The 24434-nt window shown below is 22.0% G+C and overlaps 9 protein-coding genes across 9 annotated transcripts; 5 read left to right on the top strand and 4 right to left on the bottom strand. All coding sequences in view use genetic code 6, as the record gives it.

Moving 5' to 3' along the window:
- Positions 1-873: 873 nt before the first annotated feature.
- TTHERM_00348150 (B-box zinc finger protein) lies at positions 874-2851 on the top strand (the record flags this gene model as incomplete). Its single annotated transcript, XM_001022970.2, has 3 exons — positions 874-2388; positions 2445-2675; positions 2738-2851. The coding sequence occupies 3 exons, from the start codon at positions 874-876 to the stop codon at positions 2849-2851; spliced, it is 1860 nt and encodes a 619-aa protein (XP_001022970.2).
- Positions 2852-3665: 814 nt separating this feature from the next.
- Positions 3666-7342, bottom strand: TTHERM_00348160 (endonuclease/exonuclease/phosphatase family protein). Its single transcript, XM_001022971.2, has 11 exons — positions 7160-7342; positions 7014-7095; positions 6786-6964; positions 6676-6726; positions 6346-6619; positions 5217-6107; positions 5028-5159; positions 4660-4974; positions 4159-4609; positions 4015-4110; positions 3666-3958 (listed from the first exon to the last, which is right to left on the bottom strand). Exons 1-11 carry the CDS (start codon positions 7247-7249, stop codon positions 3835-3837), a joined length of 2685 nt encoding a protein of 894 aa, XP_001022971.2. The 5' UTR covers positions 7250-7342; the 3' UTR covers positions 3666-3834.
- A 466-nt stretch (positions 7343-7808) lies between these two features.
- On the bottom strand, positions 7809-10478 carry TTHERM_00348170 (DNA ligase I, ATP-dependent protein; the record flags this gene model as incomplete). The annotated part of the gene is made up of 5 exons (XM_001022972.3): positions 7809-8429; positions 8483-8953; positions 9011-9397; positions 9454-9971; positions 10025-10478. The coding sequence occupies 5 exons, from the start codon at positions 10476-10478 to the stop codon at positions 7809-7811; spliced, it is 2451 nt and encodes an 816-aa protein (XP_001022972.1).
- Positions 10479-10972: 494 nt separating this feature from the next.
- Positions 10973-11777, bottom strand: TTHERM_000348169 (hypothetical protein; the record flags this gene model as incomplete). Its single annotated transcript, XM_012799534.1, has 4 exons — positions 10973-11115; positions 11169-11211; positions 11318-11524; positions 11598-11777. 4 exons carry the CDS (start codon positions 11775-11777, stop codon positions 10973-10975), a joined length of 573 nt encoding a protein of 190 aa, XP_012654988.1.
- A 1890-nt stretch (positions 11778-13667) lies between these two features.
- On the bottom strand, positions 13668-14318 carry TTHERM_00348190 (hypothetical protein; the record flags this gene model as incomplete). Its single annotated transcript, XM_001022974.2, has 3 exons — positions 13668-13988; positions 14037-14237; positions 14292-14318. 3 exons carry the CDS (start codon positions 14316-14318, stop codon positions 13668-13670), a joined length of 549 nt encoding a protein of 182 aa, XP_001022974.2.
- A 739-nt stretch (positions 14319-15057) lies between these two features.
- On the top strand, positions 15058-15324 carry TTHERM_000348189 (hypothetical protein; the record flags this gene model as incomplete). Its single annotated transcript, XM_012799533.1, has 2 exons — positions 15058-15221; positions 15273-15324. The coding sequence occupies 2 exons, from the start codon at positions 15058-15060 to the stop codon at positions 15322-15324; spliced, it is 216 nt and encodes a 71-aa protein (XP_012654987.1).
- An 80-nt stretch (positions 15325-15404) lies between these two features.
- On the top strand, positions 15405-15839 carry TTHERM_000348188 (transmembrane protein, putative; the record flags this gene model as incomplete). The annotated part of the gene is made up of 1 exon (XM_012799532.1): positions 15405-15839. One exon carries the CDS (start codon positions 15405-15407, stop codon positions 15837-15839), a length of 435 nt encoding a protein of 144 aa, XP_012654986.1.
- Positions 15840-17460: 1621 nt separating this feature from the next.
- TTHERM_00348200 (Ulp1 protease family, carboxy-terminal domain protein) lies at positions 17461-19555 on the top strand (the record flags this gene model as incomplete). The annotated part of the gene is made up of 6 exons (XM_001022975.2): positions 17461-17531; positions 17678-18132; positions 18307-18519; positions 18574-18661; positions 18729-19086; positions 19145-19555. The coding sequence occupies 6 exons, from the start codon at positions 17461-17463 to the stop codon at positions 19553-19555; spliced, it is 1596 nt and encodes a 531-aa protein (XP_001022975.2).
- Positions 19556-19937: 382 nt separating this feature from the next.
- On the top strand, positions 19938-23860 carry TTHERM_00348210 (hypothetical protein; the record flags this gene model as incomplete). The annotated part of the gene is made up of 10 exons (XM_001022976.2): positions 19938-20030; positions 20107-20187; positions 20264-20479; positions 20741-21124; positions 21190-21312; positions 21444-21956; positions 22011-22766; positions 22823-22945; positions 23007-23115; positions 23175-23860. Exons 1-10 carry the CDS (start codon positions 19959-19961, stop codon positions 23858-23860), a joined length of 3063 nt encoding a protein of 1020 aa, XP_001022976.2. The 5' UTR covers positions 19938-19958.
- Positions 23861-24434: the final 574 nt, after the last annotated feature.

Below are 24434 nucleotides of genomic sequence, written 5' to 3'. Positions count from 1 at the left end.
TGTTATAAATTGGTTTAGTTTTTTAATAATATTTTATTCATATTATAATTGTATTCTATTTGATATGCTATTATTTTTCTTTTAAGGAAAACTTAAATTTAAATAGTTTTTGTATACGTGTTTGATTTTTGTTTATTTTTTATATGTTACATCTTATTAATTAAAATTATTCACCATTTAGATGATTTTTATGTTTTAATTAATATGATGATGTATCAAAATTAAAATACATTTTAGATTAGGGAATACTAATTTTTATTTTAGACTTGAATAACTTTATTAAAAAAATTAGATTTAACTAAATTTTCACTCAATCAATCAATGTTTTACTAAATTCAAGATATAATTTTTATTTTACTGCGTCTACTTGAAATTAGAATTTAATTATTTTTATTTTGTAATGAAAAGTAATTTATTGAAAATTACGTACGTGTAAAAAAAATAGCAAAATAAAATAAATATTTTTTCAAATTTAGTATTTATTTTCAAAAAATTATTTAAGATTAAATAAGAATTTTACTTAAAATAAAATTAGAGGCTAAAAATTATTTTTAAATATTGAAAGATGAAATAAATCATACAAAAATTAGATATCTTTAAAAATTTTTAACAAGAAGAAGACATATAGAAGTGTAATAATAATAAAATAGAAAAAGTTTCTCATATTTTACTATAAATTTTTCAATGATCAATTTTAATTCAGTGAGCTGGGAAATAATCAAAAAAAAGAGGATCCAAGTGAGAAATTTAGTTATTTTTATATTGATCTGACTTATCTAATAATTATTTAAATTTCTCAAAATTATAATATTTAATTTCTAAACCAAAAAATTAATAAAAAAATTAGGAAAAAAAAAAAAGAAAAAGAAAAAAATGAGACCTCAGCGTTCATGTGCTGGTAAAAAACGATATAACCCAGAAGAATATGACACTGATTAGTCATATAAAAATTGTTTCGATATATTCTGTACAGTACATCTTAAGGAAAGAATTATTTCAGTCTGTAAAGATTCTAAATGTGATCAAGAGTCTGCTCTTATCTGTTCCAACTGTGTCTAAAGTCATAAAAAACACAAAACGATTCTCTTAAATACATTTTTTAAGGATATTTAACACTTTGAGCTTTAAGAATACAAAAATTTCAGAAAAATATTCGAAAGTAATGAAAGAAGCATTAAAGATAACTTAGATAAACTAGAGACTGTTTTCAATCAATTCGAAGATTTAAAAAACTCAAAGGAAGAAATCAACAAAATCACTTAGTAATTGGATTTTTTTTAAAAGTAATCAAAAATTTAAAAGAAACATCTCAAAATGATAAAGAGTGATTAATTCTTCGAAATGGCTGAATAAGAAACGGATATCTTTAATAGTAAAGATCCTTTATTTGATATCATAAATTTGTTTGCAAAATCTTTTTATGCATCAGCTATGGTAAAATCATAAAAAGAAAAAGCAAATACTGCAGTATATTTACTCAACCAAGAAACAATAATATAAAAAATGAATGAACTTAATGAAGAAATAAAATCTCAAATTTCTAAGATTAATAAAACACAAAAGGATAAATAATAGATCGGAGAAACACCTAAGTACGGTGCACTAATACCAATCTGTTATGCTGTTGCTCATTCTACAATAAATTCCTCATTACAGATAGACCAAGAACTTTTTACTAGTGAAGAAAGAAAAGATATTGGTCTTATAGGCTACATTAATAAAGAAAAATTTTTAACTATTGGAAGAAATAATTAATTAAAAATATGGGAAGTAGATAAATTGAATTGTGTATTTAATATTCCATTTTAACTTCCAGTAAATCAGAGTTTTTTTTATTGTAGAAAAATGAATTTAGTAATAATGAATGGGCACCCATAAACAAAAAAGGGTTTTTCTTTAATGAATTTCTAAAATTAAAATACATCTTTGAAGCTTGTAAAGCATTTTAATGTTAGAAATCATTTATTTGATAGCATTTTGAATTCATTCATTAAAAACTAAAAATTGCTTTTGATTCAGAGACAAGGGACAAAAACTCATGTAGGAATGTTTGATGTAAAAAGAAGAAAGTATATTAAATAATATTTATTCAAAGATCAGTTTACTTTGAGTTGCTGCATGCCAGAGATACCTTCATTCATAGCTCTTGCAAGTATGAAAACTAATAGATTTGGGTTCTTAAACCTTATAACAGGAGAAGAAGTTATGGATATTGCTGATGATATAGACAAGTTTGCTATTTATACAATAGAGCCATTTAGAGATACTGATGGTGAGCTATTCTTTGCAATAAGTTTGACAACTAATTTGACATAAAACCACATTGTTTTGAATGAAGTTTATGAATACAAACTTCTAATTTTCAAGCTTGACCAAAGCAACAACAAGGTTTTTTTAATTATTATTATTTAATTAATATTAACCTTTATATAAATATATTATAGTGGATTTTAATCTATCAGAGTAATTGGGGAAATCATATATTGTAAATTTAACATAGTAGAAAGCTTAATGGGCTTCTGCTGCTTGAAGGATTTGACCCAAAAAACTATAAGCACTCAAACTATTAATATAATGAAGTTGAATTTAAGATGAAAAATGATGAGAGATTTAGATATTTTAAACTATCGTTTTTAGATATGTTTAAATTTAATCTTCAAACTTTATTGACCCAGGTAATTAATTAATAATTAATTTATTTTTTATTCATTTATTTGTATATTTTATTTAAAAACAGAAAAATGAAATTATGTCATTTTTACATAATGATTTAAATGGAAAAACAATTTTATTCTAAGAAAACTCAATGATAAAAGTTAATTAATTTAATTACGATTACATTAAATTATGAAAATGCAATTAATTATATTTATTACTTAATAATTAATTTTGTATTATGAAATATGTAAATTAAATTTTAATTTATTAAAAAAATATTTTAAATATTTTAATTTTAAATTTATTATAAAGAATCATGTCACATTCTTAACAAAATTAAAATATTTTTCAGAATTCTTAACCAGATTGAGAATAGTGAAAATGTTCTCAACTTAATTTTATTTCAATTTTGAAAATATACGTAAGTGATATCTTGATTGGTTTCATGTATTTTCTATATAGACATTATTTAATTTTAAATTACTTAATATTTAATCAAAAATACTATTTTTAATTATTTACTTATAATTTTTGTGAAATATTAATAAAGAAAAAATAAATATAATCTATTTAATAATGATTTTTTCATTTTATTTTTTAATATAAAATTAATTAATTGAAACAAACTCAGCTCATTTGGAAATATATTGGGGTTGAAGACTGGGGTTAGGGTTTGGGATAAATATTTGAGTTTCTTTGTGTTAAGTTTTTTGGTTATCGAAGAGGTATAAATAAATATAGGTAAGAAATTTACTTAAATTTCATTAATTATTTATAAAAGTTAATATTTTTTCTTAAAAGTAAAAACTTTAATTAAAGAATTTTTTTTATTTGGGAACATTTGTGACAAAATTTTTGTTCACAGTAGGTAGCTATGCTTGCTTGCTTTTACTTTGGGGAAATTGACTTTTTTGTAAAAATTAAATTTAAAAAATTATTAGCAAACAATAAAATATCATTTAGCAGAAATATAATGAGTAAATTTAAACGAAATAAAGAAATAACTTAAACTTGATATTTGTAATTATAAATTTGATATTAAAAACATATTAATATTTAAATAATATAAATATTTAAATATGGATTAAATTATTATTTAAATTTTGTTAATTAAATTTATTTATTTATTTTATTAAGATATTTTTTTAATTTGTAAAAAATGATTTGAACTTAAAATCAAGATAGGTCATTTTATTTTTCATTGCTTATTTCTTTTTCTTTAAATAAATCCTATATAATCTAATTCCTTTTTTCTTGATCTATCTTTTGAGTGCTAATTTCAAAGAACGAAGTAATAGGTCTTTATTAAGTTTAAAAATTTTATTTTAGGATTAATATAAATTAATTAATTTTTACTTATGATCAGACTCATTGCTTTATTAAATTGTATTATAGAACCTTTGGTTTATTGTTGATAACTCGTCATTTAAACAATATAAAATTCTTCCTCTCCTATAATTACAAAATTTTTAGATTTTATAAGTTGAGTAAAATATTTACCATGAAGGAGTTCTTTTTTTTTTCGTTCTATCTACAAAATTTGGAGGAAATTATATAATTCCTTCTATATATGGTTTAAGGTATGATTAATTTTTAAGTTATTCATATTCTATAAGCTAATCTTTTTTAACTAATTCCTAAATTTATTTAACTGCATCACTTATTTGTTCCTATGAAAGGTAATATTTATAATTTTAAATCATCTCATTTGCAGTATCATATTCCAAATCGACTCTGAAATTTAGATCTCCAAACAAAAATATCAAATCTGACTAATCTATTTTATTTGTTTTTGTTTTTCCATTTTTTTCTTTCTGAAAAGCTGTATTATGGATGTGGTTGATAGCCTCAAATCTTTATTAAACCTTTTTCTTATTTCTTCCACCTGGTAAAAAACAATGAACAAAACAAACTGAAGTTTCATTTATTCCCAACCTGCAAATAACAGCACCTTAAATTTAAAATCAATTAAATATTTGATAAGTGAAATTTTATTTTTACCAACATCAGCTGCTTTTTTTGCAAGCCCACACTTTACTGTTTCAGTTTCTACATTTTTGATGCTATCTTTAATTAAAGGGTTTACATAAACTTACAAAAAATTTCCCATCATATCTGAAGAGCTAATAAGCATGTAATTTTTATCAACTTGCTCATGGATGTGTCTTTGTATAATTTAAGCCCATAACTAAGCTGATTTTTCATCATGATTGTTGCTAAAAAAATTTTATATCTTAAATTTGCTGACCTTTACTATTTCCTAAAGCCCAACTACTATTATATCAGGTTTCTCTTCATTATTTCTATCAAAGAAATCTATTTTAGATTAATGTAAATTTATAAAATAAATATTCATGTATAAAATTTACTTTTAAATTATATTTAAGGTTAAGGGACTAAACTCATAACATTCCAGCTTAAAATTTGTATTTTTATTCTTTATTTTTATAAGAAGAGATCTCTTTTCATATATAAAGCTTCTTAAATTTCTTCAGATATTTCTTAATGATAAAAAATTATTTTAAAAAAACATAGGTTAGTTGAATAAATAATTTTACCATAAAATGAATCAAAATGCTGGCATGTTATAAGATTTATGCATTCCATTTTAAAGGAGTCATTTAAGTTACAATTGACAAACCTTTTCATACCAATTAAATATGCATTTAATTTATATTAAAATCCGCTTGAGGCTTTTTTAGTTGTAGAATCAGTTCCTGCATATAAATTAGATATACTATTTCCATTTTCTACCCAAAGTTACTTGAGCTATTAAATTAACGGATCTTGAGTATCAAATAATTTATTTGCGTGTATTTGTTATTCGATATTTTAATCAATAATTGTAATTCCCAATTCTTATCTTAATATTTATTCAATTTAATAAAAAGCAATTCTCATGAGGAAAGAATTAGTTCTATCCAAGCAGTCCTTACAATTCACTCTAAAGAAGCAAACCTATTACTGATAAAGTATAGGTTTTGACTTAATTTCTTTATAATATCCATAATCGTAAGTATTATGCATAATATTATAAACATACTCATCTAACTCATTAGCTCTTTTATGGAAATCAAAAAAATCATACATACTATTTTCCTTTTAAGAAATTTATTTATATTTTGTTTAGTATTTTAAGTGATTGGCTTAAAACGAATCGCTAAGTGTTTACTCATATTTATCATTCTACATCATTAAATTAAAAATATGAATTTTTCCTCTAGCTAATCCTTAAAAGTACATCTTTTCTAGCATGTCAAAATGCTTTCCATAGGCTTACTCATTTAATTTATCTCCTCTAGTCAGCTTTAAGTGAGCCTATACGCCCACCTGTTCCCAAAATATTGGTACACTTCCTCTAATCAATATATTGCTAAATATGTATTCATTAGATTCAATTATTTATTCGTTCTCACAATAGTTAGCTACATAACCATCAGAATCAACTCCTTTATAAGTTAAAATATAATAATATTTAGTATTTTATAAAAAAAAACAAATTAAATATTTTATTTCGTTTAAAAGACTAGGTTAAGCTCAAATTAAACCTTTTAAATTTTTTTCTTTTTAATTTGATTATGAAATCAAATTTATTTTGATAAAAAATTGAGAATGCTTTCTTTATAAGCTCTTGATTAGAAAACAAAATCATATGATCAGAAATTTATTAATCAAAAAATAAAATACCTCTGTGAATATACCGAGTGCCTCCTCTTTTGAAAGAACGACGACATATAAGTGTTATGTTTATATTTTATTTATTAGTGGTATATTTAAATTGTCCTACATATCCTTATATGATTTTTACTATCCAAATAGGATCTATATTCTAAAGAGTAAAATTACTGGATATTTTTTTATTCCACGTAAAAATATCTTCTCCTTCTACAGGGTGGTTTATACTATACCTGCTTTGATCAAGTGGGTATGTGTAAGAAAAATAGTGATTACTCTGCAAAATCTATATTTTAAATTCAAATTTAGATAACTTTTTACTCATTCAATTGCTTTAATTACTTATTATACACCTTCCATATACTCTTTAATCTTTTAAGTTATCTGCTAATCCTATTTATATGTTTAAACTCTTAAAAATACTTCAAGCTTTTAAAAATGCAAAAGATTACTGACATTTTAAAGAACTAAACAGATTAAATTTCATAAACATCATGCTGCTAAAGGAGTGTAGCAACCTTTGTCTTTTCTTTAACTACAAGAAGAAATGAGAAATCTTATATTTAAATAACTCCAAGTATCGCATCGAATTATTAAACATTTATTATTTTATCATCTATGTAATCCTATCCTAAATAAAAAAATTTTTTTTTAATTCGAGGAGCATTTAATAGATTTACCACATAGCTTAATTGCTTGAGATTTCTTGTTGATAACAAGTTTACTATCAATTTTAAAGTTTTTTTTTTACGTACATTCAATCTAATAAAATTTGTTGAAATAAAGATGATTGATAATCGCATATGAGTCTAAATGGAATAATTACAATAAAACTGCTGCTGCTCTCTAAGAGAGTAAAATATTTTTACTCACCACTTTGCTAATCTTCTTACTTCATTTACTTTCTAAGTTCCATAAAACTAAAATATAACAAATGAATGAATGACTGACTGACTTAATAATCAATGTATTTTGAAAAAATATATTTGTATACTTTTTTTAGTATTGCTTATTTTTATTTATTAAATGAATGAAATTTGTGAATACAAAAAAACTATAATTACTATGAAATTGTATTAATATTTTAATATTACTCAAAAAATATTTAGTAATATCATTCTATTACATCGATTAATCAATGCTTACATTGTTTTATTTAAACTACATACAAAATATTCCTTTAAAATATTATTATTTAATGATTACACACAAATATAAATAAAGAAGATTTTTTAATTTAAAATTTACTTACAATTATTTTCATTTATTTTTAGTTTCAGCAACTTTACTTTAAGATTATAGTTAATACTGAATGATCAATTTTTACTCAATATATTTATTTTTCATAATTTAAAAATTATTATTAAACATAAATAAAAGTCTTTAATAATTTTTTCAAATTAACAAAAAATAATTTTGAAGCATGAATTCAGACTAAAAATTGATAAAAATTCTTTTTTATTTAATTAAGCTAATCAATAGAAATCATCACCATCATCAAAATCATTTGCTACAACAGCTTATTGTTTATATATATCGTATATAAAAGAAGGAGAAGTAGCATCGACTGGATCTTTATCATCTCTAACTCTGATAAGACGAGGGAATCTAAGACCAATACCTTTTTCTTAATTTGTTTCACTAATTGCACAAGTATATACTGGTGATATTTGTAAATCTGCTCCCTTAATTTCCCAAACTACAGAAGGTTTAAACCATACATCTGCTTTAAAATCTTTGGTTAAATAATCAGATTATGGCTATGGTATAATTTTATCTTAGAAGAATTTATAGCATGCTTCTAAGATTTCATCTGAAAATCCTGTACCTATTTTACATATTGTTTCATAACGTTCCATATCTTCATTGTAGCAAGCTAATAGGTAAGCACCATACAATCCAACTCTTTTACCTGTACCCTTGAAGGCTGCAATCGGAACTAAATCAAGTGTATCTCCTAACCCACTATCTAAATAATCTTTTTTGAGTTTAAGCCATTTAAATGATCTTTTTGCTGGTTCATAAGTTGAGTTAGTTTCTAAAGTTTTAACCATCAAGCCTTCACATCCCACCTTAACAGATTTTTCTAAGAATTCCTAAAAAAAAAATAGATGTTAATTTTTCAATAATTAATTGGTTATCAATTTACTTAAATTTGTTCAACATCTTCAGTGTTTATGTGCTCAGCAAAGCAGAACTCACCAGGTTCTTGAACAAAACACTCCTAAATTTTTTATCTTCTTTCTTAAAGTGTTGTTTGTAGCAAACTCTAGTCATTGATATATATTAAATCGAACATAAAAACACAAACTTTTATATCAATTTCATCTAATTTGACATTGACTCTTCCTCTTGTTGCTAATTATTAGAAAGGTCTAATTTTGTTGGTGTTTTTATCAAAAGCTACAATTTCACTATCTAAAATAAAATTTTTAACAGTTTTCGATTAGCTGACATGTTTTTTTATGAATTCTACAATATCAGGATACATCTATGTCATATTTTCTAGGTTTCTGCTAAAAATAGTAACATCTTTTCCATCGTAGTGTATTTGACCTCTCAATCCATCATACTTGTATTCACAAGTAAAAGTCATGTCTTTGAATCTTTCCAAAATAACCTTTAAGTATTTGTAAATTTATTATACTTTATAATTTATATATTTATTTATTGTTACTTAAATTGATTTTGTTGGTTTGGCAAGCATAGGCTTGCAGGGAACGCCTATCGTGATCTTGCAGATATCTAATAATTTAGAAATATCTTTGCCAATTTATTTCAAAGTCTCAATGACTTAGTAATAGTTTGGAAACTCACACAGACATCTAGTGATATTGAAGTTAAATTCTTCTAAAAGTTAGTTTTATTATTCTGTGTAAACGTGATTGCTTTTGATATTGTGGGCAATTTCAAAGAATGCTTTGGAAAGAGCTGCCTACATTGTTTTTTCAGCAGCACCAATTTTCAAATTCTACTCTAAAAATCTAATAAAATAGCATGCTTCATCTGGTTTTGCTTCATTCATATATTTTATAATAATTCTTTCTCTTTCTGCAGTTGAGTCCTATAAATCATTTAATTATGAGTTGTTCAATAAATAAATAAATTATGTTTGTTTACCTTTCCTGAAGCAGCTGCAATACTTTTCAAATCATTAAAAGTTCTATTAAGAGTAATAGGAGGCTTTTCTTTAGCCTGCTTTTAAAAATAATTTGTGATGTTTTTTTAGGTAGATTTGGCTTCGGACGCAACCTTACCTAAGTCACCAAGTTTATTAAGGCTATCTCTGATTTAAGTAACTGATTTACCACAACAATTACTAATTGCTTTTTAAAGTATTTCCCTACCCACACCAAGCTCATTAGACTCATAATCAGGTGCTATCTTTAAAATACAAAACATATAAGCTTCATATACCTAGTCAGGATTAAGTAATATGATCGACTTGAAAATTTTTGACATTATTTCAATTTGTATAGCCTTTGAATTTTTACCTTCCTGTTCATTTACTCTTTCAAATCCATCACATAAATAACCAAACAAGACTTCTTAATCCTTATAGAATGGAGCGTCTTCAATAGGGTCAAAGTGCTTATCCAAAAGTTTTCTCAAATTATTAGTTGGTTTCTTTTTTGTATCTACAGAATAAATAAAAAAAATCATATTTAAAAATTGATTAAATTTCACATACCTTATTATTCTGCTGCTTTTTTAGATGATTGGCTTAATTTTTCATCTTCATTTTTTGGTTTTTCAAGTATTTATTTCGACAAATTGCTAGAATCTGTGGATGATTTTGTTTCTGATTTAGAAGACTCATTTTTTTAGTTCTCATTTTCCACTTTTTTTATTTACTTATTACTTATAGACATCGTAGCCAATGAAGGAACTTCTTCATCATCACTGCTATCTATTATTTATCTTCTTTTTTATGCTTTTGGTTTTTCTTTTAATTAAGATTCTTCTTGCTATGATTTTGATTCATCAGGCTTTTATTGGGATTCCTTTGAGTTTTAACCATTTGTCTCAGCACCTTTTTGAGACTGAGTAGCACATTTTTTGTCAGAACCTAAATTGCTTTCACCTAATTCTTCCTTTTTCTTTTGGCTATTTCCAAAGAAGTTTTTAATGGTACCTTGCTTCATAAAATTTGATTAAGTATAAATTTGCTTATTAAAAAGTATTTTTTTAATATAAATCTTTTTAGATAGAATTTGCAATTAAATTTTAAGGCGGTTTAATTTTTTTTAAAGAAACTATTTTATCTCATTGTTAAATATTTACAGAATAACAAAAATAAAAAATCTAGAATAAAAATTGATTCTTTCAGTTATCAAACAAATAAAATAATGTTCTATTATTATGGTTTAATATATTTGATAAAAATAATAGAAAAATAGAAATTCTATAATAATTAAAATATTTTTTCTAGAAAAAGAAATAAAAAAAAACAATAAATAAATATTTTGCATATTTTTATGAACCGAGGGAATATCATCAGAATTTAATGCTCTGATTTATAAGCATAAACTAATGAATGAATTATCTACATATATTTTTTTAGAATAATTTCTAAGTTTTTATAAATGAAAAACTGTGGTATGTATGTATGTTTTGATTAATTAATTAATACATTTATTCATTCGTTTTTATAGCACTCCTTATTTAATATATTGAGTTTATTATATTTCGAAATTAATTTAGTTGAATGAATGTGTTCGAGACTCTAAAAGATAAACAATTTCAAAAATTGATTTGCTTCAATTATCTCTTCTTTAAATTCTAAAAAAAAGTAATCACTAAATTATTATTAATTATTACGCAAAAAACATTACCAAAATTCCAATAAGGAGAAAAAAAAGTGTAGCAAGTGCCTAGCTAAATATAATATATATATTTTAACATTAGTCTATTTTAAATAAATGTTTGGGATAAATTCAGAAATAAAAAATAATGATGGATAAAGAAAACAAAAAAGACGTACTTATGCATAATACTGCTAAACCTCATCCTCCAACTAATATAATTAAGATATTGATTTTTACAATACAGATAACGATTGCTTTTTACAAGAAAATTAACTTATGATCAGAGGAAAGCATAAACCTTGTGAGAATGATTTTGAATGTGAAGGAGTACAATACTAGCCCATAATTCTTGATTAGTAGCTCCTCAAAGAATTTTCAATTCTCTACAGATTATAAAATATTGAAATTCAATAAAATCAATTACAAAATGACTTTTACTAAAAAGAAAGAAAGTACCAAAGCAACTCTTTGAGACCTTCCAACTAAATAGAAGCTCATGTGCAATATCTAATTAACCAAAAAAGGTAATTATTATTAAACAGAAATATTAACTTACATAAATAAAAGTTTTATTTTTAACTCATTTATTTTATTAATAAAGAATTCCTGAAGAAAAGGCAAAATTAATATAGGCATAGCTTTACAATTACTACAATCAAATTAATAAATTTTGAAAAAGCCAATAACTGGTAGCAATTTTAAAGAATTATTAATAATCTAATAATACGCATATGACTAAATATTCTAGCTTAGCTAGAAAAATAATTCGATTCTTTTAAAACTAACAAAAAAATCCTATTGTCTATAAAGCTCAAATAAACTTCACCCTTCAGCTTACTTTATCTCTATATAAAAATCTCGTTTAATTAAAAAATATAAAATAATATGCTTGCTTTTGATATAAGAAAATGTAATTAAGTTATAAATAAACTGGTAAGCGAGCATGCATGTATTATTTCAATAAAAATATCTATAATTTAAAATAATATAAAATTTCTGTCTGTTTTAATATGCAAACATTTATATATAGTGTATTTATTCACTTATCTTCGTCTTTCTAGTTTCCTTAAATAAATAAGTATTCTTTTCTAAAAATTTACTTAATTTTTCACAAAACTCTTATGTTCTAGACAATAACTCTGTATATTTTTATCTACTACATTTCTAACATCATTAAAAAAAACAATAAATAAATAAATAAATTTACAAATAAATAGGTGGAAGTAATAAAATTATTTTAAGATAATTTAAAAAAAGATAAAATAGCCAGCCAATATTTTTTATATTTCTTTTACTACATCCAAACCATCTTTTAGTATAAGCTTTTCGAAATCGCTATCTAATTCTAAATATTGTTATAGACAGTACTATTTTGATAAATTATTAAGATTATTTTGTCACCATAGCAAAATTAAAATAAAATAGGTATATTAAACAAGCTAGCTATCTACATAAAACACTTTTACTTAAAATTTAATTTTGAAAGAATAGAAAATAAATTAAAATAGACAATCAAATAATAAATAAAATATTTTATTTTTTTATTTTATAAATCAATCAATGAATTCCAGAATATTATTAATTTGTTTACAAAATAATGTATATTAAAAATTTAATATCAAAAGATTTATTTTTGTATTATAAATAACCAATTAAATATTAATATTTATTTTAATATTTTTTATTATTATATGTATTGTTGAAAAAAAAAAATATTATTTATACCCATAAACTAAAGATTTCTTTATTAATTTTTTATAAGATTGATCATATTATCACACTAAGCTAATTTAAATATTTAAAAGTATTAACAAAAAAAATCAACAAAGGTAGTGCATAAAAGAAATACTCTAGATAATAAAAACTTTTATTTTAATTTATTTAGGGTAAATATTAAACTAAAGTTTAGTATGCTATATTATTGAATATATTAAATACTAACTATTTAGATCAGATTTAATTTAAATCTATTTTTTCATAAATTTTTAATAAAAATTAAAATTTTAAATTTAATTTATTTCAAAATTTTTTAAGAAGTTGAATTTAATAAAATAGTTTATATAAAACCGAATTTTTCATGTTATTCAATATCAAGTTTATAAGTTAATTTATATAATAAATTTAACATATTTAATTTAAAATTAACTTAAAATTTATTTTAACCATAAATTTAATTCTTTATTTTAACTTTAAAAGTAAAAAAAATATATAATAAACTTTAAAATAAAGTTAAAATAATTTATTTATATTTAGTACAGATATTGAGAATTTGAATAAAATATTAAATGTTATTTATTCAACTAAATAAAATTTCTCAAAGTAAACCACATTTTAATAATAAATATTTTTAAGAAGAAATGTATTTTTATGGAGATTATTTAGGATTAGTAAGTAGTTTTTAAAAAATATAATTTTATAATAACAAATTAAAAATAATAAATCAGTTAAGTTTAATTATTTATTATATATTTTTTAATATAATTTATATATATAATTGTGTTTGTTTGTATATAAGTTAGTTTATCTTCAATAGCTTTTTTTATATTTTCCTAGCACAGTTTCTAAAATTTGTATTCTGTCAATAACTTTTATTATTTCTTGATCAATAGCTTTATCTTCTTTCTTTAGTTAAGCTATGGAAAGCTAAAATATTTTGTTAATTTCATCTTGATGTTTTGGATTCTTTTCTAGTTACTATTAGAACTCTTCTATTTTAGGTTTACATAAATTTACAATTTCTTCTTGATAGGGTTCTGTTGCTGGCTTTATTGTACTAATTTCTTCCTTCAATTCCTAAACTTCTTCTTTATAAGAATTCAAGATTACTTATGCAGCTTTTATAAGTTCCTTTTTATATTTTAAATATGATAATGTATTTTTAAATTTAATGTATACATATGTATTCTTGACATGCTCGAGCGCGTTTGATACATCTTCCCCTGATTGAGCTGTCAAAAAAGTTTTTTCTGCTTATTAAACTTCAAAATCGTTAACTTTTCTTATTGATGATCCAAATGTGGTTTATTTTGGAGATCCTTATTCCTATTCTTTAGATGATTCAAATTCATCCTACTTATGAGGTGATAGAAAAGGGTCCTATCCAAAAAAAGGAAATATCAAATAATATTCTAATAGAGAATTAAATTTTACATGCTGTTGTTATCTTTAGACCTGCATTCTTATTTTTAAAAAGTTATTGTTAATTGGCTTAAAACTTTTTTACTCCTACTTTATTTAAATTATTTAATATTTTATAATAATTTTTGTGGGTAATACAATTTAATGATGAATAATTGATAACAACAAGTTTTTCTGTTTAAAATTTTTACTGATCAACCTAACACTAAATTAATTAATTAATTAATTTATTTATTCAATAAATGCATTAATAAATATATGAATTTATTTCTTTATAAAAAATTAAATTTTTATGATTGCAATATTGTTTTAAAATTAATTTTTAAAATTAAGATTTATTTTTGATAAATAAAATAATTTTAATAATTTAAGCATTTTGAGAAATTATTTAATTATTCCATAATGCTAACTAATAAATAAATAAACAGACAAATAAATAAATAATTTTAAATTCTTTTTTAATATTTATGAATTGAGTTATCATCATCTAATTAATATATATAAATAATTAGTTTATAAAAATAATGAATTAATCCATTCAATTTTCAATTAATTTAAAGTAGTTTTCAGGAAAATTAGATTTTATAACCTCTTTGATTAACAATTCTCCTGGGAAATCTAAAGCTACGATTCCTTCAAAGTACTTTTTGTCAAAAACAAATTAATTTAATGCTTTAGCGAATTCTGATGGCCACTTATACCATTTTACTGCATTTATATTATTAATAAATAGTTTTTTGCCTTAAGATCTCAGATCTTTATTGAAGAAAGCCTTCACATGATGTTCAATTATTTAATTTTTTTTATCCCTTAAATTAGCTTCAAATGCATCTTAATGATGAAGAATATCTTCCAACTTTAGCTTTTCTAAAGAGAAACCATTTAAGTTCCAATTATAATAAGGTAGTATCCATACTTTTCCCCTAAGATCTTTTACGAGAGGTATACCTCCAGTAGTTTAAAAGAATAAATCCTTATGTTAATTAATAAAAGGTTGCAAAATATCTTCTAAATTTAAAGCACCTGCTTCAGGTTTGCCTTCTGATTTTACATTCATTATGATAAATTCATTAGGATTTTCTAGTAGAAATCTTTAAACAACAGGGAAAACGTCTTTTTCAAAATATGAATTTTAAAAGACAATGCCGTGATAAATAGGCATGCTATTATCTTTAGTCCTTTTAATTCTTATATCTAAATATCTTATCCCGCATTCCAATTACGATTATAAATTCCAGGTTTAGCATTAAGCTAATGTTACTCCAGGTCCTCCTATTAAAGCCATAGTCTAATGAGTCCCAGGAATATTTAAAGTTGAAACATAATTACAGTCATGAATTAAAGAAATCCAGTTTTTTGTGTAGGGATGTAGAGTAAGAAAGTCTTACTAAGGTTATTTATCAGTTGAAAAAGAGCATGTTTTAATATTTGGGATATAACAACAGGATAAAAGCCCTTAAAAAATAGTATTCTGATTATTTTATGAATAACTTTTAATAGTCTATTGTTACATAATTTTTTTTATTTTTTGTTAAATAGCTTAAATAATAATTTTAATGAGTACATAGAATTTAATGGTCAGTTTTTTAGCTTATAGATTTATGATAAAATAACATTTTTTATAAAATTTAATAAGAAAACCTATTATAAGTATCTAAGCTTATGTTTTATATTATATATTACAAACTACAGTCATCTATCTATCTCTCTTCTTTATTTATTTATTAAAAAATAGAAATCCCTCTAATTAATTTAATCGTTTATCTATTTTAAAAATCAATTGCTTTTTTTTCAATCCTTTAATTTTTTAAATTATAAATTTTTTATAAGATGCTATTTTTAAATTGAAAATGATGTGATATTTGATTAAAAGCCCATAAAATTATCTACGATATACTAATTATATATTGCAATTTTAACTTCAGTTAAAAAAATTATAATTTTATTATAAATTTAGTTGAATCAAAATTAATATTTTTGATTATTTTAGCTTATTAATATTGAAGTAAAATATATTTATTTTTTAGAATGAAGAATAGTGTAACTTGATTAATAAGCCTTAAAAATATACACAGAACATTTTCTTTAAGTAGTGAATTACTTTTATTCTTAAATTTAAATGTTAAATATGTTTGATCATTTTAAATAAATAATTAAATGCATTGCTAATGAATTTAAAAACATTTTATATTAATTGTTTATGTTTTTAATAAAATTAAATTGAAGATTAGTTATTTTTCATAATATGGATAGAATTTATGAATAAATTTAAATAGTAAATGTTTTAGAAGAAAATAAGAAAAAATAAGATTTACTTTTTTTATATAAATTATATTTTATGAAATTCCTTAAATCCTTATGTTTTACATAATATTTTTAATACGAATTTTAAAAGTCAAAGAAAATAATAGAAAAATAATATTTTATTATCAAAACATAAAATTATCTAGGATAGGCTAATTTATTGCAATTTTAACTTCAGTTAAAAAAATTTTTATTTTATTATAAATTTAGTTGAAGCAAAATTAATATTTTTGATTATTTAGCTTATTAAAATTGAAGTAAAATATATTTATTTTTTAAAATGAAGAATTTTGTAACTTGATTAATAAGCCTTAAAAATATACACTGAACATTTTCTTTAGGTAGGGAATTTTGTTTTATTCTCAAATTTAAATGTTAAATATGCTTGATCATTTTAAATAAATAAATATATTGTTAATTAATATAAAAACATTTTATTTTAATTGTTTTTGTTTTCATTTTTATAGAAAGTTAAATTGAATGTTAGTTATTTTTCATAATATGGGTATAATTTATGAATAAATTTAAATAGTAAATGTTTTAGAAGAAAATAACAAATAATAATAATTACTTTTTTTATATAAATTATATTTTATGAAATTCTTTAAAAAATCCTTATTTTTGAGGAATATTTTTTACATGATATTTTTAATTCGAATTTTAGAAGTCAAAGAAAAGAATAGAAAAATAATATTTTATGAATATTTTATGAGTAGAGATGGATTTTTAAAAATAAAAAAACATTCTAATATTTTATATTTGGGTATGTATTGAAGTATGAAATTTAATTGTTAAATTGGCAAAAAATGCATACGATGACAAATTCTCAGTAATTAATTTATTTTAATTAAATAGTTTATTTATTATTAGCTATAATATGAAATCAAAGTTTTTAGACACTCTTTTTGATAATATTCTAAATTGGTTAGGACCTAAAAAAAGAAAGCGGTAAGCAAAAAGCTTTAAAATTCATAAAAATAAAGGATGATACTATAGGCATTAAAGTAAAATAATGAAGAGTATTCATTCCTTCATTTCAACTGTAAAAATAGCAATGATAGTAGGACATAATTTTAAATTATAATATTAATTAGAGACGATATTTCTATTGGCGAATATGACGGAGAGTATCCAAGGATTCCTGATCCTTCCAAAAAAGTATTTAAGTCAAGCGATCAATTTAGTTCTTCCAACGATTAGAAACTAGCCAATAATAATAATAACAGCAGTAGTGCAAATTAGTCGAGCGATGATGTGCCTTAAATCATCCATTCAGTTATTCCTATAAAAAATAATACATCACCTAGAAAGGAAGCATAGTATTAACAGATTAATAAGAAAGACATAATAGACCATAATAAAGAAAACTCGAATACGAAAGTAAAGTTGCAAAACTAACCTAACCCTAAAGTAATTGTGCTCAATGAATGCAATGGGAATTCAAAAAAAAACGAATTTTAGCTAAATGGAAAGAAGGAAGCATAACTCTAGGAGTTTATTGTGATAGAAGAGGATGGAATTGAGTAGGCAAAGTAAAATCATAATTAAGGTATCTTTTAATAATCTTAATAATAAAAATATAATAACAATAAATATTAATAGATAGAAGTAGTTTTTATACTAATAAATAACTAAAAAAAACAAAAAAATAATAATTTATAATTTGATTTTCTATTATTTATTGATTGAAGTAGTCATTCATATTTTAATTAAAAAATTGTAGATAAATAATTGTAGCTAGCTAGAAGACCGTCTTCAGCGCAGTATTAAATTGAATAAGATAGAAAGTAAAGAGAGAATTTAGATTTGGAAATAATCCAACTCCCAAAAGAATTTATGGAATTCAAAGAAATAACCGATGAATGGATTTCGAATGACTTTGGTTTGCTCGAATAAAAAATGGCTAAGCTTGACTTATAGACATAATAAATAAAATGTAAATAAGAAATTATTTTGCAATGATTTTAGTAATGAAAAATAAAATTAAAAGAGAAAACAGAAGAAGGAAGAAAAAAGAATGGCAATAATAATTAAGTAGATTCAGACATTATATTTATAAAATAATACCATAAGAAATCGTAATTTTTAGCATTTCTATTTTCTTTTTATAGAGCATAATTCATTCATTTATTTTTTAAATTACAGAAAAGTTGGAGAATTATTAGAGGAATTTAACTAAATTTATGACTTAAAGACTAAAAAGATGAAAAAACTTTTTTGGAGATTTGAAGAAAAGCAACTTAAAGAAGTTTAGGATGTATTTGAAAGAAGCTTCAATTTGAATTAGGATGTAGTAACTCATTAACACATCTTAGAAAGACTTACTTTTAGCAATTTATAGACTCTCAGGTAGCCTAATTGGCTTAATGATGAAGTTATCAATGCTTATATAAGATTAATAGTGTAATCAACAAATGCAGTCATATTAAATACCTTTTTCTATCCTGAGTTGGTAAAAAACAGTGCTTGGAATAAAATCAAAAGAATAGCAACTAAAAATAAAGTAAACTATAATAAATACACTATTTTTTGAAAACTTTAATCTATATATAATTAAAAAGGTGACCTATAAATCAGGAAACTTTTTTGTACCTATGAATATTAATGGAACTCATTGGTCATTTGTTGAAGTAAATAATGAAACAAATAAAATCATCTACTATGATTCTCTCGCTACTGATGACAGAGATTATTTTAATTATACAAAATACTTTGTAGATTTGATGTAAAACTTATAAAAAGACGATGGAATTGCATAAGAAAATATTAAAAAATACGAGCTAATAAATGGCGAAACAGGATTCTAATAAAACGGATATGATTGTGGAGTATTTATGCTAAAAGGTATACATTACAGATCTTCTGGTATAAATGGCTTAAGGTTATGGATTGAATAAACAGATACCCAATACTACAGATATTTAATAGCATTTTAGTTAATTTAAGGAAAAGTAGAGATTTGCTAAAACTGAATGAATGAAAAAATTTTTGCAGGAAATTAAAATATTTATTTAAGAAGTTTAACAAATAAGAAATAATCTATCTATCTATACTATTTATATTAATATTCTTTATATGATTTGTTCTATGTAAAACTAACTTACTACTTTAATTTCAAGTTTCATTCATTTACTATGAGCTATTTATTTTTTATAAAACATTTTATATTTATTTGTTTATATATAAATAAATCACTCACCTATTATTGAATATTTCTTTTGATGGAAATTAAATTAATTTTGTTATGTTTATTTTAATAAAAATAAATGTAAATAACGTAAATTAGTAACCATCAATAAATAATACAAAAATTAATTAAATTGACAAATACTATAAGTAAAATATTATTAATTAAGGAGATTGAATATAAATAGTATGAATATTTAGCCTTATCTATCACAAAAAAAATTTACTTCAAATTACAGACAGCAACCTGTGAATTATGAAGTATAAATAGCTTTAGATTTTAGCAATTTGAAGCAAAATATCTTAGTTTACATTATTTTTATTATAAAATTGTTAGAGTTTTAAGGTACTTGTGAATTCAGATAATAAATATTACAATTCCTAGAGAAGAAATACTCTCTCTTAAAATGCTGTACGAGTAAAATTATTCTTTAAAATTCTTTATTATTCATAACATCTTAAATTAATCTGTTATTCTAATGTTAAATTTAAAGAACTCTAAAAGTCCAAATCCTAGAATCAATAAATAAATTGATACAAGTCCTTTCAATAAAATGTCAGGCATATTTAAATCTTAGGCTATTTCACCACAAAATGGAAATAGATTAAGATGGGAAGATATTGAAAATATATCTCCTGAAATAAAATTAAAAAAAAGAAATAATCCATTATAGCGCTCTGAAGATAGACAAATCCAGAATACACATTTAGTAATTATTTTTTTTGTTTGAAAAATATTATGATAGTGCTGTTATAAACCTAATCAATCAATCAATAAATATAATTATATCTTTAACGCCTTAATTTAATTTTTCTAAAAAATTATAAACAAAATTTATTACTATCTATTTATTTTAAGAATATTAAATATTCATTTATTTTTCATTAAATTGTAATTGATGACTAATTAATTTCTCTTCATCTAGCACAAAAATTTATTTAATAAAAATTGAAAATTTCATAAAAATTAGAAATAAAAAACAAATTCTGCAAGCCCTTCTAAAATAAATCCATAAATACAATCTTCTCTTGAATAGATTTAGAATTTAGAGTAATAGAGAGTTTAATGCAAAATTCAAGGAAATCATCTCTAAGGTGTCCTTTCTAGCTTACACAATAAAATAAAAAGCTAAAACGATAAGCGAGTTTCTCCAACCTAACAATAAAAGATGTTCTTTTCTTCTAAGAAATAGTAAAAGACATAGTAACATGATTAATTAAATTAAACTAAGCTTATTAATCTTGAAGAATAGCTTCAAGAAGCTCATAATGATAAAAAATAGCTTATTGAAAATATAAAATAATACAAAATAAACTTTGAAAGATTGCAGTGTTTGTATTCAGCCTTGCAAATTGTAAAAATTACTTTTTATTTCATTTAATAAACTACTAAAAATCCTGTTTTTATTTCATATTTAAGAAATCTGAAGCAGATTCACAAAATGAGCAGTTTATTAGCACTATAGCTCAGAAATTAACTGAAATTTAGGCAAACATATCTAATAGCCAGCATAAAGCCTTACAAATAAACATAAAAGATCTAGTAAAAATATTTATTTTACACAAAAATTTTTATTTGGAAAACTATTTGTAATATGATAAAATATTTAATTTTCAATTGATTATTTTCATTTTTGGAAAAAATTTAATTTTCAATTTATTAATGATATGTAGAAAGTAGGTTAGTCTGAAAAATATTCAAGCACTTAATTACTTTTGATTCAAAAAATATGTGATCTTGTAGAAAGTTCATAGGCAAAAATTAGAAATCAAGAGTTCTTGCTCATAGATGTTTAGTAAAATTAATATAAGATGCAAAATGAATTAAATAGTTTAAAAGAAAAAAACTATCATCTTTAAAATATTTTATCGAATTCTGAAAGCACAAAACCATTAGGTGAGTTATTTATAGAGTCTCCAACTGCAAAAAAAATGATATTTGTTTTGGAGAATGAACTAAAGATAAAAGATAACTTGGTAAATAACTTAATGCATAAAATACAAGGGAATGAGGAAAATACATTGAATTTGTGCTAGTAAATATTAAAAACTATTGATAAAACATGCTCAACTTAGGATAATTTTCATGAAAACTTAACAAGAATCCTTGAGAATCAAAAATAAGAAATTGAAATAAAGAATAATCATATTGATGATCTCAATTCAATTATTAGCAAATACAAATCAGTAAACAAATCTCATTAATATTTTTATTTTAATACTTTTTAAATAAAAATTTAGTACTTTAAAATTATAGAATAAGAGGTAAATATGTATGATGAATTGTAGCTTAAAGATATACAATTTAATAAGTAAAATTTTGATAAACTGATTGATCTTATTGATAATATGGATTAAAAAATAAAAATCATTTCTTATGAGAATTAAAGTTTAAAATAAAATTCTAATTTCAATAAGCTATAAGAAATTAACATCATAGAAAGGTAATACTTTGAGACTGATTTAAACTTTAAGAAAGAGATTGCTATAATTCAAAGTAATTATGAGTTTGAAACTAAATTTTTGGAAATTATTTAAGACTATACAAAACTTACCAAATAAAACTTAAGTTTGGAAAATTAGTAAGGAATGAATTAATCATCTTTAACTATAGCACTAATGCATAAAGTTGACTAAGATTTAGAACTTGCTAAGAAATAATTATTAGATATCTAATTACAAATTAATGAAATTAAAAAAGATATGAAATCAGGCTAATAAGATATTTTACACAAAAACTTTTTACCCTAAAAATAAATATAGGAAAAAGCTTAAAAATTTTCCTCACCTTAGCAAGAAACTCCTTAAAAACCTTCTGACTAGAATTCAAATAAAACTTAAAGTTTTATCAAATAAGAATAATCGCTTCTACTATAATAGTAAAGCTCAAAGTTATTTTCTAATATTCTAACTCAGCAATAACTATCAATCGATGAAAGCAGTACTCCAAAGATTTATTAAAAATTAAACCAAAACAATGCAAAAATAGTTCTTATCGTAATTTTAATAATTTAAAGTAATTCTATGTTAAAATATTTATTTATTTACACAAGATTGACTGCATTATTGGATTAAAAATTGATAAAGTTTTCGAGAAAATATAGGCAACTCATTCATTTTTAAAAATATTTTTAAATAATGAGCAATTATAAAAAACATAAAATGTTCCTATTAATGTAAAATTTTTATTTAATAATAATAAAATTTAAACATTTTTTTAAATTTAAATTATTTTAGGATTTAAAGTTTAACAAAACCTATGAATTTAACACAAATGCAGAAAATTCTGTAATCAAATTTGAAATATGGATGCTCAATTAAGCTGATAATAAAGAAATATATTTCAGTAAGGAATTATTTAAGTGTTTTTTTAATTTTTCTATTATTTTAAATTTGAAAAAATAGGTGAAAGTGTTTATGAAGTAAATAGCAGCTGTTTAACACATAATGCTTCTAAAATAGTTCAGAGTAAAATTAATAACTATTAGGCTTGTTTGTACTTTAAAGTTAAATTTGTACAAAACTCAAGAGAACTTCAAAAGTTAAATTAGTAAGAAGTTTCTGAGAGCTTCACTGATGACATCAAAAGAATACTTCCATAAATTAATGATAAAAGCAAGTTTAATTAATAAAATACTTCTGAATTTTAACAAAGCGTACAAGAAATGCTTTTTGAAGATAATTTTAAGAAATGTTTGACTAATTCTTCACATGTAGAAAAATAGAAAGACCAAAAAACAGGAATAACTCCATTAATGATTAAAAATCAAAAAGCAAACTAAATTCAAAACTCCAAGAATAAATCTATAAACTTTAGTCCTATAAGAGAAAAAGACGACAAAGAATAAAAGATTGACAGTACTCCTTCCTTTGTTTTTAATAAGACAAGATAAATATACAATTAAAATACAAATGAGAAATAAAGTAAAATAGGTGTGGAAAAGTAGCTTTAATATTAGGATGAAAATTAATTTTAAATGGGACTCTTTGACTCTGCATAGTATGTTGAAAATTATAAGAGTGAAAATTAATTCATTTAACCTCAAGACAATGTTAATGCTTTGTAAACTCCAAAATTAAAATTGCTTTGAAAAAAATATTTAAATATAAGGAAAAAATTTTAAATTGATTTTATAACGTTTAATGTTAAAATATTGTTTTAATAAATATAAATAATTAAATAATCATAAAAATCAATACAAATAATAATAATCTCCACATCTGTTTTTATTAAAAAAATAAAAACTTAGCAACCTTTGATAAGGTGAAATGAATAAAAAGTTTAATTTGAAATATTCTAAATAATTTAATAATTTATATTTAATTTTAATTTTACTTATATATTTCAATCTTGTATTTAGTAAAAATAATTAGAATATTTGATCTTGCTTGATCAGGTAATATCTGATTGTTATATGTTATTTTTATGGATTTATTTAATTTTATAAAAATAATTAGAATGTTTGATCTAACTTGATTAGGTAATATCTGATTGTTATCTGTTTTTTTATGGATTTATTTAATGTTAAATATCAAAAATCTTTAGTTCACATCTAAATTTTAAATAAAAATTGTAATAATCTAAAACACAACAAAATTAAAGATTAAAATGAATAACTAAGAGTTAGATTTGGTAAAGGAAATAAGATAATATTACTTAAATTA

This window comes from Tetrahymena thermophila, assembly GCF_000189635.1.
Source record: "Tetrahymena thermophila SB210 genomic scaffold scf_8254460, whole genome shotgun sequence".
Classification (NCBI taxonomy): Eukaryota; Ciliophora; class Oligohymenophorea; order Hymenostomatida; family Tetrahymenidae; genus Tetrahymena; species Tetrahymena thermophila.
This window is presented reverse-complemented; position numbering and strand designations above follow the sequence as displayed.